The sequence below is a fragment of the Myxine glutinosa genome, chromosome 9, assembly GCF_964187855.1.
Source record: "Myxine glutinosa chromosome 9, kmMyxGlut1.1, whole genome shotgun sequence".
NCBI lineage: Eukaryota > Metazoa > Chordata > Myxini > Myxiniformes > Myxinidae > Myxine > Myxine glutinosa.
Genome location: NC_136269.1, coordinates 65,355,967 through 65,371,983, shown reverse-complemented (window position 1 = coordinate 65,371,983; position 16,017 = coordinate 65,355,967). Strand labels below are relative to the sequence as shown.

Sequence of the window (16,017 nt, the reverse complement as noted above, 5' to 3'; positions counted from 1 at the left end):
ATTGTATTCTGGATCTTCACCAAAATCTAATCATTTGGTCCTTTCCATACACCCAACCTGTCCACCAAGTTACATCTGAATCCATCCACAAATTTTTTAGATATCCTGCTCACAGACAAACAGACAGACAAACAGGGGTGAAAACATAACCTCCGTCAACCTTTGGTGACGGAGGTAAAAAATCATCCAAAAAAAACATTTGTTGGTGATGATGCAGCTCCTTCAGGTGAAATAACATCTTTATGGCAATAAATGCGTTACAAATGACAAAACATACAGTAGGTAGTGAATTGTGAAAGAATAATGGATCAATTCAATTTGGGAAAAGCCTCATGTGCATCTCATGGGCAGTTCATCCAGGAAAACGATTAACTTCTGAGGACGATGTAATTAATTTTGAGATTTCTGCAGGGAATTGAGCAAATATTACTTCCTCGATAACAAACAGATGGATCTATTTCGCACAAGATTAACCCTGTCGAATTTGATTCGTATTCTGCTATAATGTTTCTTATATATCAACAGACTCGAAGTCTCCCATTTCGGCAGAAAACCACAACACCTGAGTAAAAACCATGAATCATCAAACCCACATGCACCGCTGCTAAATCATCCGTAAGACATGCGTGAAAGCTTATCATGAAAGGGAATTATGGGACTTTCATTGTGTAACGGAAGGTAGACAGACATACCGATGCAAGCCATATGGGAGATGTCCAGATGGTAACCATCGTAGCAGTCGCAGGTGTAACCCTCGGGAACACGTACACAGCGGCCGTTCTCGCAGCCGCTCAGGATACCGCATTCTTCAGCTTGTAATCCTTCGAAGCTGCCAAACTTGTCTGCAGAAAACGACAGGGTGGAAAAATTACAAGCTGGCATGCCATGCATTGCCGACTTATTGTTGCCATTTCAGAGCGGTTTTCAGAAAGCCGGACATGGCAAAACTTAATGCGATGCTTCAATGTCACAGGAGGTCGTGTTGAAAGATATTGGCACACAACGAGGGATGTCTGGTCTGTATGCAAAATAAGCAAAATTAATGGATATATTGTGGGCAAAGGCAGTAATAAGCCTCTTATTACTTAAGGGAAGTCTTTTAGCTGGACTTGTTCTTATTAAACACCACGTACAGTCATCATATTCAGAAGGAATGTAAAGCGGCAGAACCCCTGGTAGCAGCTCGTCTACAGGTGGGCTTCGTTCCTGATGAAAATCCCGGTCTATGAAGGTTCTGCCATGGCTGCTGAGTGCAGCAACAGCATCCTCTCCCCGGGGTACGTTGCAAAGTTTTCCAAAATCCGCTGCAAAGAGGAGGTGAAAAAAACAACTCGGTTTGCTTTCATAAACAAAACTTCTCCAATTAAACTCATGCAAATATAAGCTGATGTTAAATTATCATTCATCTCACTTAGACTTGTTGCTGCAAGTTTGCGTATGTAGATGTTGTACACTACTCACAATAAGTTAGGGATATTGTGGGAGTGAGTTTTTTTAATAGGGGTTAGGGTTAGGGTATTGAAATCAAGAATGCTGTGTTTTTTCACACTCATTAATAACCATAGAATTAGGACCAACAACATTTTTCAACATAATTAATACACAAAATCAACCACACCGAAGAACCTGCCAATATCCCTAACTTATTGTGAGTAGTGTATATAGAGGGGCCACCACTTAATTAGGAAGCCTCTAGTGTCCTGATTAAGCGATGTTCCCGTTAAACCGATGTGGCTAATAAACTGACAGTCGTACCCACACACATGCCATACACATAAACATATAGAGGAAAGAGGCAGATCAATATTTCATTTGATAAAACAATTATTGTGCCCTGTGATGAGTTATCCCATGATGTAATGTCCATATAAAGGCCCTCTCTCATACAGTATATGGTGCAAAGTTATGTGACAATGACGTATAATGTGACAAAACTGAATTTTCAGTCAGCCAAAAAATCCCGATTAACTGAGGCTGCTTTCTGTTTAACAGGTAAAAAATAACATGTATAATATATATATATATATATATATATATATATATATATATATATATATATATACTGCATATACATGCATATGTATACATACATCTGTGCGATGTAAAATGTGACCTTGAGTCCTCAACTCCCCCATCTCCCTCATAAAGCCCAAGTCATACACCCCCCCTCCCATACCCCAAGTCCTCAACCTTCACATTGAAACCCCAAAGTCTTCACCTCTCGCCCGCCACTTCAAACCTTGAAATCACATCCTCACCCCTCCCCCTCTCACTGAACACAGAAATCATGATCTAAACAGCAATAGCATGACTCCTACATGCAACGGCCCATCATAGTCGCCTGTCCAACTCCCACTCCCACAATATATGTGGAAACCCCATGGAATTGCAACTCTCAAGTGATTATGAGCAGCCTAATTGTATCAATAAACGATGCAAAACCAATTATCTTCTTCCTGATACACAACGGCTCAAAAAATTCTGCATGACAACATAACCACAACCACAACCCTCAGTCCTGAACACTCAGAAGTGAGGAGGTACTAAGAATCTATCAATTAGAATCTCCATTTGGAATGTAAGAATGCTCAACCGAATGGACCAACGAAGAATACTAATCATGGAAAATGGACAGACTTGGAATACTGGAATGGTGATGCAGAAAACTCCTTCAAAATTGCCAAGTATGCTGTGCTCCACACATCCAGAACAGTTAATTAAAAAAGGCAAGGAGTAGCGATAATCACGCTCAAGAAGCTTGCAGAAAATATCACTTTTTAATGCATCTCCGAAAGGCTTATGAGTGCGACATTTCATATTAAAAGAAGAACTGGGAAGATTTTTTCAAGGGTATTCCCCAGACTCTGGAATCTGAAAGATTCTCCAATCTCATACAAGCAAAAATCAATGCAATGTCAACAAGGAATGAAGTTATGCTCCTTGGTGATTTAAATGCAAAAGTTGGTCAAAAACAACATGTCCATTGGCCTGAAATAGTTGGCTAATACGGTGTAGGAGTTCACAATGATAGAGGATTGCATTTCCTCCAATTTTGTGCCATCAATAATCTCATAATAAGCAATACAATGTTCAAACATAAACAACCACGAAGGACTGCATGGGTTTCGCCAGACGTAGCGACCAAAAGTCTAACAAATTACATCATAATTTTGCACAAATGGAAGGCCAACATAAAAAAGTCAAACCTATAACTCTGCTGAAATAGGATCAGACCATTCTCTAGTTATGGCTAATTTTGAAATCGACTTCAATGAAGCAATAATTAAACAATGTAAACTACCCAGGAGATTTCGTGTAGACAAATTTGTCACCGACATGAATTCTTCACAAAATATTGAATTTGTAATTGGAGGAAAATTTCCACCTCTTTCCGCAAATTATACTCAGAGGCAAAAGTTATTGTGACATGGAATTTTTTCATTGGTAATCTTGTGAATGAATTTTTGGATTTGAACCAGAGAAAGAGTGTGTTAAAATGGTCGAAGAAACGCAACCAAGCAGTTGTTGTTCGAATTGCATGAAATTTGCAAGAAGCATGACATATTCGAGAAAAATGGCCAGCAATGTTCACTTTAAAAGGCCAGACAACCAGACGCTTATCATTTCCACTCAATGCAGTCTTAAGAAGTGCAGAAGTCAGAAAAACACCTCTATTCATCGTTTTGGAATAAGTTCGACATGCCACACCTCGGGGAAAATGACAGATGGAGAGCTATAGGTATGCTTCAGTCTGGTACCTCGCAGCGTGATGTTGCTCGTCGATTCAACGTCCATAGAAACACCATTTGGCACAGCTTCACCGAGCTGACGGTAGGACACGTGTCTACAGGTGCACAGGTGAACGTTACATCAGGCCATGTGTTCTGGAAGGGGATCGTTTTGGAGGTGGGGGCGTTATGATCTGGGGTGGGATAACAGCTGCAGCAAGAACGCCAATGATTCTGATTGAGGGGAACTTGAATGCTGTGAGGTACCGAGACGAGATTTTGCAAATGGCCGCTTTACCGTTTTTGCAACAGAACGGCCCTAGAGTGACGTTTCAACACGATATTGCCAGACCACACGTTGCTCGAGTTGTACAGCAGTATCTTAATCAGAACAATGTTAATGTGTTACCCTGGCCTGCAAGATCCCCTGATTTGTCACCCATTGAACACGTCTGGGATGAAATGGAGCGACGTTTATGACGTCATCCGAATCCTCCAAAAACGCTGCAGGAACTCCACCAAATCCTTCCTCGGATATGGAATGATCTTCCCAAGGACTTTCATCGACGTTTAGTGGCCTCAATGAGGCGAAGGTGCCAGGCCTGCATCAATGCACAAGGTGGACACACTCGCTACTGACCGTGTGAACTTGCTTGTGAACCCCCTCTTGTGTTGTGGCTCATTTGCATATGCCAGGTGCACTGTTCTTATGGACTGTTGATCGTTACCATACCTTGAAACATTTGTCTTTCCATGTAATAACATTTCATTCGCGGCAGTAAAAGTTTAACACTGATTCTGTTTGTTGTTTGTGTGTCACAATAACTTTTGCCTTTGAGTATATATAGAGGACGTGGAAGAGTTCTATCGAAAATACAAGAATGCGACAAATTTGTGCAAGCTGTCGGCTTCAAGAGGCTTCGGCAGACATACGGACTCTCATCAGAGGTGGAAAAGACATGTGAAGAGAGAAGGAAAGCCAAGATTAAGATTAAGCTTTAAGCCAAGATTAATTAAGATTAAGCCAAGATTAAGTTGAATCACTCAGGACACATGGAGCACATAGCCAACCACAGATCACTTTCCAAAAGAGTCAAGGCAGCAGTAAGAATTCAAAAAGCAAGAAACCCCAAGCAACAAATTGAGACAATGGAAACTGAGTTGAGGAAGAATAATAGTCACAACCTCTTTAAAAAAGTAAGGGAGTCACAGTAATAGTCACAAGAGGGAAAAGACTTGTATGAGTGTATGGCCATAAACAACTCTCAGGTTAATGTCCATGGACAAGGTTCTTGAGTGATGGAAGAGCTACTTTGAAGCACATCTCAACACTTCCTTCCAACATGAAGAGAAAGCTTTAGAAGAACTTGATCAACACCCTGGTGATATACAGATGCCTGCAATTTCTCCTAATCACCGAAAATGAAGTCGAAGAAGCAATCAGAGCTATGAAAGGTCACTCATCTGTACATCCGTGCGTCCGTCCGTCCGTCTGTGCGTGTCCGTCTCCGTTTCTGTCTCTGCTTTCTTCCTGTTAATTTATTTCCTCGCTTGTTATATCCAACTGTGGTCCCACTGCACCACTGTCAGTAATTTGCCTTTTCTACTTGTGCCACCTAAGGTGGTGTGCTTATGTTTTCACCGCCGTCTGTTTCTGTTTCTGTTTTTCTGTTTATAAGCAGGATATCTCAAAAAGTTGTGGACTGATTCTGACCAAATTCTGTGTGCAGGATGGAGATGTGCCAATAACGAATAGATTCGATTTTGGTGAAGATCCGGATACTAGATTTTTACCCTGTGCTCACAAAGCGAAAAGCAGGGTTGGGTGATTTGTTGTGTATGTGCGTACGTGCGTGTCTGCATTTTTAAAATTCATTTTCTTAGCAACCGTTCATCTAATTGACAGGTAGTTTTACCATAGGAGCGCATCCGCCTGCATAATTTTTTATTCATAATTACGACGTCATAGGTCACGTGGTACGGACGCCATCTTGGAAACAACATTACACCTCTATATCTCTGAAACCGCTCAATGGAAAAAAATTGAAACATGGCTCATTGTCAAGTACTCTCCATGGGGAATAAGATATGTTAATGATGATGTCATAGGTGCCTCCATTATGACGTCATAATTCAACAAGTACAAAACTTCATCCAATCAGTATGAATTTTTTTTTCTCTGCAACTGTTGATCCAATAGACACAAAATTTTCACCATAGGAGCAACTCCTCTGGTAAAATATTTTATTGCTAATTAATGACGTCATAGGTCACGTGGTACAGGCACCATCTTGGAAAAAAAACAAAAAAATATTGCACCTCCATATCTCCAAAACCACTCCATGGAAAAATTGAAGCATTGCTCATTGTAAAGAACTCCGAATGGGGAATAAGTGTTGTTAACGATGACGTCATTGGTGCCTTAATTATGACATCATAATTCGACAAAAAAAACGCTTAGTCTGATCAGTTTAAATTTTTTTGAGTGTGATCTACACAACAATTATATCAGAGAATATAAATTTATGATGTCATCACTTACGTGGTCTGGCAGCCATATTGGATCAAAGAAAAAAACCCTTCAAAAACAGAAGAGTTGGCTCGCATCAAGTTGACTGCACAGGTAAGTATTCCATGAATACCATCTAGTTTTTTAAAGTAATTCTTCACCATTGGGAGACGGGCCCACACACGATATGTAGCACGGTATCCCACAAAATTTTGGACCGATTATTACAAAACTTGGTGGATGAGTTGGATAGGTGACAAGATCAAGCCGATTAAATTGTGGTTCATGTCAGATCCAGATCAGACCTATCAGTGGTATACAAAACGTAACCTATTCAGCCTGGTGGAGATATGCACTCTACCAAGTGCCGTTACCATTTACCCTCTGTTACTTTACCCTTCATAAGCCTAGGTTTTGTATTGTGGAAAAGGTTAGTTGCATGAAAAGGATTAACTTTAAGCAGAAGCCTCTGACATTAAACATTTAATTACAAATGTAGTGTTCACAAAGGAAGAATTCATAAATATAGACGAATTAGATCATGTATTATGGCATAACAGATGTCTTCATTGCAAACCATAAAACCACCACTTTATGCAGATTCACTTTCTTTCGAGATTAATAACAAAGTCATGATCAAATATTAAACTTAGAAGAAAACAAAATCCACATCGGGGTAAACACCTGCAAAAGATTATACCAGTATCTCTGGAAAGAGATGCGATATTTTAAGTCAGGCTTCTGTACATCGATTTAAAGTAGAACTGTATATTTGGTACAATATAATGGCTTGTACAAATGAGGCTCAGTTGTAAAGTGAGGAGTGTCTATTACATAGTTACTAAAAGCCTCCACTGGCCACACTTGTGCAAGGAGCAGATGCACTTGGGGGAATTATGGTGTGGGAGGTGTGAGTCATAGTCTGGGCATCTTGGTACCTAAAGAGAGCAGGTTTTGTCTGTAAAGGTTCCCTCTGAAAGCTGAAGCCTACAGCTCTAGGGGTTATCAAGAGTAAACAGAGAGAGGTCTTTAGACAATGAATCATTGCATTCACAGCATTTGTTGTACTGTCTTCCAATATATATATATAATAATATTGGAAGACAGTACAAAGACAGTTGTACTGTCTTCCAATGGTAAAGGAAATCCTTTTTGGAGGTTTGTTCATCATTTTATCAAATATAAAGAAAGTCAGACAGGAAAATGTTCTTCTTGTCATCAAAGTGTTATATCTACATTCCACTTCGACTAATTAATTATTTTTTTTTTTACTTACATTTTTCTAATTAAAGTGCAACAACTCAGAAAAACCCAGACTTAACATGCTATACCAAAATTTTCGGTTAATAATAGTCATAACACTACTTTGTTCGTATGCAGCACAAGGCTGCGGGGTAGCATCATTGGCCGAGGGTGCGGCTGTGCCACTAATGCAATGTCCTCTGCTGGTTCGGGCAGGAATTTGGAATTTGGCCATGGTGCTGGTGATATGTGGCGTACTCTTTGTGAAAGGTAATGTGGGATCTTTAACATCCACCAACGAATACCGGAAGACGGGGAATGCCCAGTTTAGCATCCATCCGATGGACGGCACACACATGTGGATACTTACAAAGGGAAAATAAAAAATATTTTCCCAAATTATACCACACCTGTTACACATATATCATACAGTCATACACTACCCTGGAGTTGACAGGATAGCTCAGAGGTAACGCACCTGCCTTGGAGCTGTCTAGTCTGTGTTTCAACCCAACTACCTATAAAACTGTCATCTCAGTGCTTTGCAAACATGGCCGACCGGGCATCAATGAGTGGCGCCTCATTTGGAGCGGACAATAAGTTGACTGTGTTGTCTGTTAGCATTCAGTGATGGATGTTTAAATACAACGTACCTTTAAAAAATTCTATACGAGATGCTAAAGGAAGAGTGAGGTGACAAAGGGTAAAGAGGTAGTGGGGCAACAGTTGGACACAACAAACTCGAGGATTAGTGAGCAGTAAAAGAGGAGAGAGAGGAGGGGAGGAAACAGTAATCTGCAAGAAGGTTGGTTTGATTAGGTACGATTAGTGGGAGTATAAACGTTCGAAGTTTATGATTGGGAGATAGGGGGTGGGAGGGGGTGAGGAAAGAGTGACACTTACCTGAACACCACCTTTCAAAAAGAGTAGGCTATTGTGAGCCATTGAGCTTACCATACTCTTTACAGGTCGGTGATGCTGTCAAAGCAGATTCTTTGTAAGAGTTATGCTTGATGGTTCACCATTGCCTACCCTGCGGTCAGTGAGGGCAGGAATTTAGACATTGACCAGGGTTCTATGGTGATGTACTTGCCTACTCTTCACCCAGGACACCGTGGCATATTTAACATGTTGGCAGACGGGGTGCCCATTTTAAAGTCCATCCAAGGTACGGCACACACATCGACGTCTCACCTTGCATACAAAAAAACCCCCAAGAAAACAGTTTATAGCTGGGCCGAGAATGGAAACCAGGCCAGACAGCTCAGAGGTGGGTGTGACATCCCTGGCCTACCCTGCCAGTGTGAACCATTACCCTGGCTAAATTCAAAATTGCTTCCTTTAATGAAGGCTGCTTCATCAGGAACCTTGTGATGGAGTTGTGGCCTGACCAGGGGTCAATTCTCAACTACGGAAATGTTCACGACTAATCATGGGAACCATGATGCCCTCTTCCTCCCCAGCGGATTGCGGAGCACCAAAACTGACCCACCCGGCCTCTCGTTGCTTGCAGAGCTTGAAGTGTGCTTCAAAACATCCAAGTGCACTGTACATCGGCTATCCTAGAATGTTGTAGTTTCACCCGTCCACTGTAGAGGGAAGTGTTTAACAATCCGCTCCAAGCACGGCAGTACACTGTAAGCTCACAATTCAAAAAGCCTGTTCCCATTCCAGGTAAGCTCTGCAGCAGCTAATCAATGGTTGCTTTCATTATGAATAGCTTATTTGTGCAGCCAAATGCGTTCTGCACTTTCTGATGATAGCAAAACGCTACAACACTTTCAGGTACTCACAGAACAACTTTTCTTTTCTCCCACAATCTAACATGAGAAAGTTGCCTTCACAGCAGCAGAACATACTGGAGGCATGCTTGTCCCAGGAAATGTTGGAATGGCACAGTGGTTAGGCAGAAAAAAGACCCAGGCTAATGGGGAGTGACAAGATAACAACGAATAGTGCAAGTAACAAAGCAAATCCATCAAAGTTTGGCTGCAAGAACTTTTGATGTTATTACTGCCTGAAAAGCTCACTTGTTCAAGTACATGCAACATACCAATATAATTAATCAATGCACAGGTAATGGTAGAATGAATATCTAGTCTTAGTGGAGTCAAGTGTTGATGTGCATCGGCGGACAGGAAGAACAATATATCTAATCAACACAAGGTTGATCGAGATACGGAAATGGCCGCTTCGCTTATCCCAGCTTCCTACAGCAGATAGCACACCTGGATCAATGTTCTGTTGGGAAATTGGCCCATATACCTGAACTATAGCTACATCCCAATACATGAAAGAGAGAGAGAGTGTGTGAGTGTGAGAGCACAGGAGAAAATAGAGAAGTTTGAGAGAGAAATATCAGATGCTTCAACTCCAGCTCCGGTCTGTAAAATGATTTCCAAGGGGCACATGATCGTTGACCTTTGACCTGAGGAAGCCAATATTTAAACAGTTCACCTTTATAGTGTAGTCCATACTTGTGCCAAGTGTGGTTGACATCCCTTCAGTGGTTCACAAGTTATTGTGAGAGCAATGAACCGATAAGAGACGTACGGCCAAACGGACGCACGGACAGACGGTCAACCTGAAACCACAATGCCTCCGGCCTTCAGCTACGGAGGCATAAACAACGCATAAAGAGCTCAGTATATCATACCTGTGGAACGTTGCGGGCAGAGTGCACAATAAAGACCCCAAGCCCTGCCGTATAAGCAGCAACACTCGGTGTAGCTTGTCTCCATGCCAATGAGTGGGTCAGAGCACACAAATTCACTGGAAAGTCCTTTCCAGCACATGCTGGTCACCATCTCGGATTCCGCTGCCCCATGGTCATCTGTACATTGCCAACACATGAGAAATCCGAGACAGATTGAATGAGCATCACACAAATGGGCTCCTTTTATTTTCCCAAAAAGCTCCAGATTGGTTTTGTAAGGAAGCTTTTCAAGTACCTTATGAGTGTTGTTAAATTAAATTCAAACACCAAAAGGGCATGCTTCTGATTTTAGTCTCATTTCAAGCGCCATCAGGTTCATGTCAAATTGTCGAGGCACATTATACTTGTTCGCCAGCTTGCCTGGATCCATCAACTTGAGGATCATGGGGCTATGTTGGTTTGATGGGATCACGAGGTTAACGTCACATCCACTTGAGGTTATCTCATACCAAGGGGCAAGCCTTTACCCGCAGAAGCATCATTCGGACTCTACAGGTTTATGTTGTAATGGCAAGTGCACCATTGATCTTGTAGTGTTGGTAGAAAATAACACTAATTTAGACTGGAACCTAAACGAAAAGCACAATATTACCAAATGGAAGCTTTATTCACAGAGATGATGATTCCTGAATAAAACTAGAACGGGACTCAGTACAGAGCAAACCTCCGCTAGGCTGAACAGTTTATGTTTTGTATCCCACTGATAGGTCGGATCTGGATTTAAACCTGAACCAAAATTTAATCGGCTTGTTCTTGTCACCCAACTAACTCATCCACCAAGTTTAGTCAAAACTCATCCATAACTTTTTTTAAATATCATGTTAGACAGACTTGGCATTTAATATGGAATATTTTTTTTGTGGGGGTGAACTTACTTTTCAAGATGTCTTAGAACCAAAAGTTCATTGGAATTATGTTGAAATTATTGTAGATTTTGTTAATGTGACCTTTAAAAGAAACAAAAACTACATTTGACATTTCGATACAAATAAATTGATCCTTGAAAGTGATGCAAACTGATATCGAACTCAATTCATGGACAGTACTGTGTTAAACTTCTGTACGTTTTCCAGAATTATCTCTTTAATTTGCACATTAGCTAAAAATTATTTTAACAAAAACAAAAGTTAAATTACGACTGGGATTACGGACAGTAAAATTACAGTTCAGTACTTCGTGTAACCCCCACGTGCATTCAGGAGAGCACGTACACGTTGAGGCATGCTGTTCACGAGATTTGCCAAGGTTTGGACAGGAATCGCTTGCCATGCAGTGACAATAGCCTGCTGCAATTCACGCACAGAGGTCGGCTGCTGGTCCAAGTGGTCAATTTGACGCGTTAATTCTGCCCACAAGTTCTCTATCGGATTCATATCCGGGGACATGGCAGGCCACTCCATATGCTCTACACCACGGTCAGCAAGAAAGTGTTGGATCATGCGAGCACGATGAGGCCGTGCATTGTCATCTTGGAAGACAAAGTTTCCTCGAAAGGCTGCACGAGCAAATGGAAGCAATGTTTCTTCCAGAATGGCCCTGTACTTGAACTGGTTCAGGTTTCCATTCAGAACAACCAGGTCAGTTTTGCCCCCTGCATGAAAAGCAGCCCAAACAGTCACCCTACCACCTCCAGCTTGGACTCTTGGCAGTATACAATCTTTGTTGTAGGCTTCATGCACTTGTCTGCGCACTCGGACGCGGCCATCTTGACGATAGACCAGAAATCTAGACTCGTCACTGAAGATCACGTGATTCCAGTGTCCTGGCTGCCATTGACGGTGCTCTCTGGCCCACTGCAATCGGCGCTGGCGGTGTTGTCTGGTCAGGCGTGGCTTTCTCAGGGGATGCCTGGCACGATAGCCTGCTTGAATCAGTCATTGGTTGACTAGCCTTCTGGATACAGGCACATTTGTCAGTTGCTGCCACTCAGGCTTGAGCCGATTAGCTGACTTGGTACGGCCATTGCGGACTAACCGGTGCAGCTGGCGATCATCCCTCCTTGTGGTTCTGCGGGGACGTCCTGGCCTCGGTATTGGAGTAGGGACACCCCTCTGAGCATTTCGTTTCAGGATCGTTGACACCTGACCTTGAGTGATGCCATACTGCCGAGCAATAGCACGCTGTTTCATGCCGTAATTTCGTAAAGCCACCACTCCATGACAAACAGCATTGTCGAGTTGACGGACCATCTCCAGAGGAAGCGGCAATAACTTTTGGAGACGTGCAGCAGTTGTTTTCCACTAATACAGAACGCAACAACCCTTGTGTACCTGACTGTGAAGCCAATCATCAAATGCACCTGTCCGTACATTTTGCCACGCCACCTGTGATATAATCCTGTTGTTGACTTCTTGCTGCGACAGACAATCAGTGACATGGTTCTTTCAACAAATAAATCACCGAAGTGTAAAAGAAACTCACTAGATTGATATACTGAGTTAAGAAAGTAAACCCAAGTCAAGAAAAAAAAAAATTCCATATTAAATGCCAAGTCTGTATATCGCTTTTCGCCAGATCTCTCAATGGTGAAGAATCACTTAAAAATTAAATAAATATTGTATCCCAATCCACACTCAGATCTTCACCAAAATCGAATCGAATCGTCCTTGTCACACACACAACCTGTCCACCAAGTTTCGTCTAAATCCGTCCATAACGTTTTGAGATATCCTGCTATGTATTTTTATTTTAGCCTAATCACCTGGTCTAATTCAGGAGGCTATAACTTGGAAATCATTAAAGATGAAGTACTGCAGGTATTTCAAGATGAATTATTTGGTTTGTCATTAAAATTCATCAGTTGGCTCAGATTACTGTGGTTTCGTGCCAAATGATGTTTAATGCATTAACCAAAGGCAAATGAACGATTAATAGCTACTTGCTCTAATACTTCACTTGGAAAGCATATTGGAACGAAAATCCATTTGCAATTTCTGAGAAAAGACTGTCTGTTTGTTCCTGTGTGAATAGACATCCTAAATCAAGCAGAAAAGACTTCATAACTAGATTCCAGTGCTCTTCTCGTTTAACGGTTTTACGTACGCAAGAACAATCCATATGCAGAAGAAGTCTCGAAAGTTTCTGCACAGTTCCCATCATCCTCAGCCAAATGCAAAATTTTCATGCACAGGATAGTTCGTTGTCTTTGTGGTCAGCAACGGAATATATCAATTATGAGTTCCAAGAAGGGTATAACGTTGTGTAGTGCTCGTGCCAGACACAGCTACAAGAGAAGTTGGAAGACGGAGCTGAGCGCTGGCTGTGAGGCCGACTGTAGGCAGGAATGTTGTGGTTGGCAAAAAGTCAGATCTGGAAGGAAAGTCTCAGACAGGTAGATACAGTTCTGTGGTACAACGAGACATATAGATGGCCCGACAGCACACAGACACCGTTCCAGTGTACTCCTAACTATGGAATGCAGATTTAATCCAGATTTGCAGGTTGATTTGCCATAAAAAATTGAAGTAACACAAAACAACATTTATCCTCTTTGGTTACACGTGTCTTCAAAGCATACATTCCTGGAAGTTTTGTAAAGTAAATTTACATTGAAATTATCTGTGCTTTGTTTAATAATGACATTTTAAAAATATAAATAGTGCATTTTGCAAAACTTTTTGTTCAAGCAAAACGCCCAGACAGTAATAAAAATAAACTTGATTTATTTAATATGGTGAGACAGTGAATAAAAAAGAAAAACGCACACCTTGAGATTTAAAAGAAACCACTCTTTGTAACAACTTTCTGTAAAGGGACAAGTTTTTCATTTTTTAAACTCATCGAGTTATTGACCATGGATTTTCTCAACTGAAACAATTATCAGAAGGCCATGCTGGTATTTTTTATTGTATAAAGGTATCAAGACTGTTGATGAAGTTGGAAAGAGGATTGACGAGAAGAGGAAGAAGTTCAAGCAGTGGCAGAAGGCGAAGGGTACGGGGGCAGAAAAGGCAGAGCATGAAAGTTATAAGGCAGCCAAGAAGGCTGCAAAGAAAGAGGTAGCAAAGGCGCAGGAGGCATGCAGGAAAAGGTTCGGAGAACGCTTGGATTCGGAAGAGGGTCAGAGAGCAGTATTCAGGATTGCAAAGCAGATAGCGAAAGAGAGGTGTGATGTGATGGGGGTGAATTGCTTGAAGGATGAAGTGGGACAAACCATTGTGGACCCAGATGGAATTAAAGGAAGATGGAAAATATATATGGAAAAGCTGTTGAATGCAGAGAATGAATGGGATGGCAACATCGAGAGTAACCCAGTTTTAGGACCGGCAGAGAAGATAACTGAGATGGAAGTTAAGGAAGCGATAAAAGCAATGAAGAGTTGAAAAGCAGGGGGGCCGACGGGAGTTGTGGGAGATATGTTGAAGGCAGCAGGAAGTTGGGGTGTGAAGAGAATGACAGAGATATGTAATCTGGTGGTGAAAGAAGGCCGCATTCCAGTGGATTGGGAACTGAGTACCCTTGTCCCTCTATACAAGGGGAAAGGTGACCCTCTGGACTGTGGCTCGTACCGAGCGATAAAGTTATTGGAGCATGGAATGAAGGTATTGGAAAGGGTGTTGGAGAGGAGGATAAGGAAGAAAGTGAAGATAGACAAAATGCAGTTCGGATTTATGCCAGGAAGAGGAACGACAGATGTGCTTTTTATTGCAAGGCAGTTGCAGAAGAAGTACATTAAGAAGAGGAAGAAGTTGTTTCTTGGGTTTGTTGATCTGGAGAAAGCATTTGATAGGGTTCCACGCGAAGTAGTGACTTGGGCATTGAGGAAGTTAGGAGTGGAGGAATGGTTGATCAAAGTAGTGATGGCAATGTACGAGAGAGAGCGCACAGCTGTAAGGACGAAGGACGGGAACAGTGGTGAGTTTGAGGTGAAGGTGGGAGTGCATCAGGGATCGGTACCAAGTCCACTACTATTTGTAGCTGTGATGGAGGTGCTGGCTCGGAACGTAAGGAGGGTTTACCGTGGGAGTTGTTGTATGCAGATGATCTGGTGTTGATTGCGGATAGTATAGATGGACTGAAGGAGAAGATGAACAAGTGGAGGAATGTATGGAGACAAAAGGTCTGAAGGTGAATTTCAGAAAAACGAAGGTGATGGCATGTGGTGAAGTGGAAAGAACTGGGAAGTGGCCGTGTGCTGTGTGCAGGAAGGGTGTCGGAGTGAACTCCCTTCAATATACAATGTGTGCTGAGTGGGTTCATCAAAAATGTAGTGGTCTGAGAGGGTCATTAACCAGTGTGGCAGCTACATTCAAGTATAAGGTGTGCACAGAGGGAGCTGCAAATGGAGGAAATGTTGAGTTGAATCTTGGAGATGGCGTGAAGCTGGAAGGTGTGGAAACATTTTGTTACCTAGGAGACATGCTGAATGAAGAAGATGGACCAGACTCGGAAACGGTTGCTGGAGTGAGATGTGCATGGAAGAAGTTTCTGGAACTGAGTGGCATGCTGACGAGGAGGGGAGTGTTGTTGAAGCTGAAGGGAAAGGTGTATGCTGCATGTGTGAGAAGTGTTATGATTTATGGGAGCGAGACATGGGTAATGAACGTAGAGCAGCAACGAAGGCTGGAAGGGTGGAAATGCGAATGGTTCGGTGGATGTGCTGAGTATCGTTGAGAGAGAGGAAGTGAAATGATGAATTGCGAAAGATGATGGGAATAGAGCCTGTGATGGTTGCTGTGAAGAGAAACAGGTTGAGATGGTTTGGTCATGTGTTGAGGAAGGATGAAAGTGACTTGTTGAGAAGAGTGATGGAAATGAATGTAGAAGGAAGTAGAGGATGGGGAAGACCTGGCTAAAGGTGGTGGAAGAAGAAATGTGGGCAA

At 42.1% G+C, this 16,017-nt stretch overlaps 1 protein-coding gene across 1 annotated transcript in view; it reads right to left on the bottom strand.

Moving 5' to 3' along the window:
• LTBP1 (latent transforming growth factor beta binding protein 1) overlaps positions 1-16,017 on the bottom strand; it is a 343,539-nt gene that overhangs the window by 15,130 nt on the left and 312,392 nt on the right. The window contains exons 32-34 of the mRNA XM_068129074.2: positions 10,136-10,312; positions 1,134-1,304; positions 693-842 (exon numbers count right to left, since the gene is read on the bottom strand). Of these exons, the coding sequence (XP_067985175.2) occupies positions 693-842; positions 1,134-1,304; positions 10,136-10,312 (498 nt within the window). The remainder of the gene's footprint in view (positions 1-692; positions 843-1,133; positions 1,305-10,135; positions 10,313-16,017) is intronic.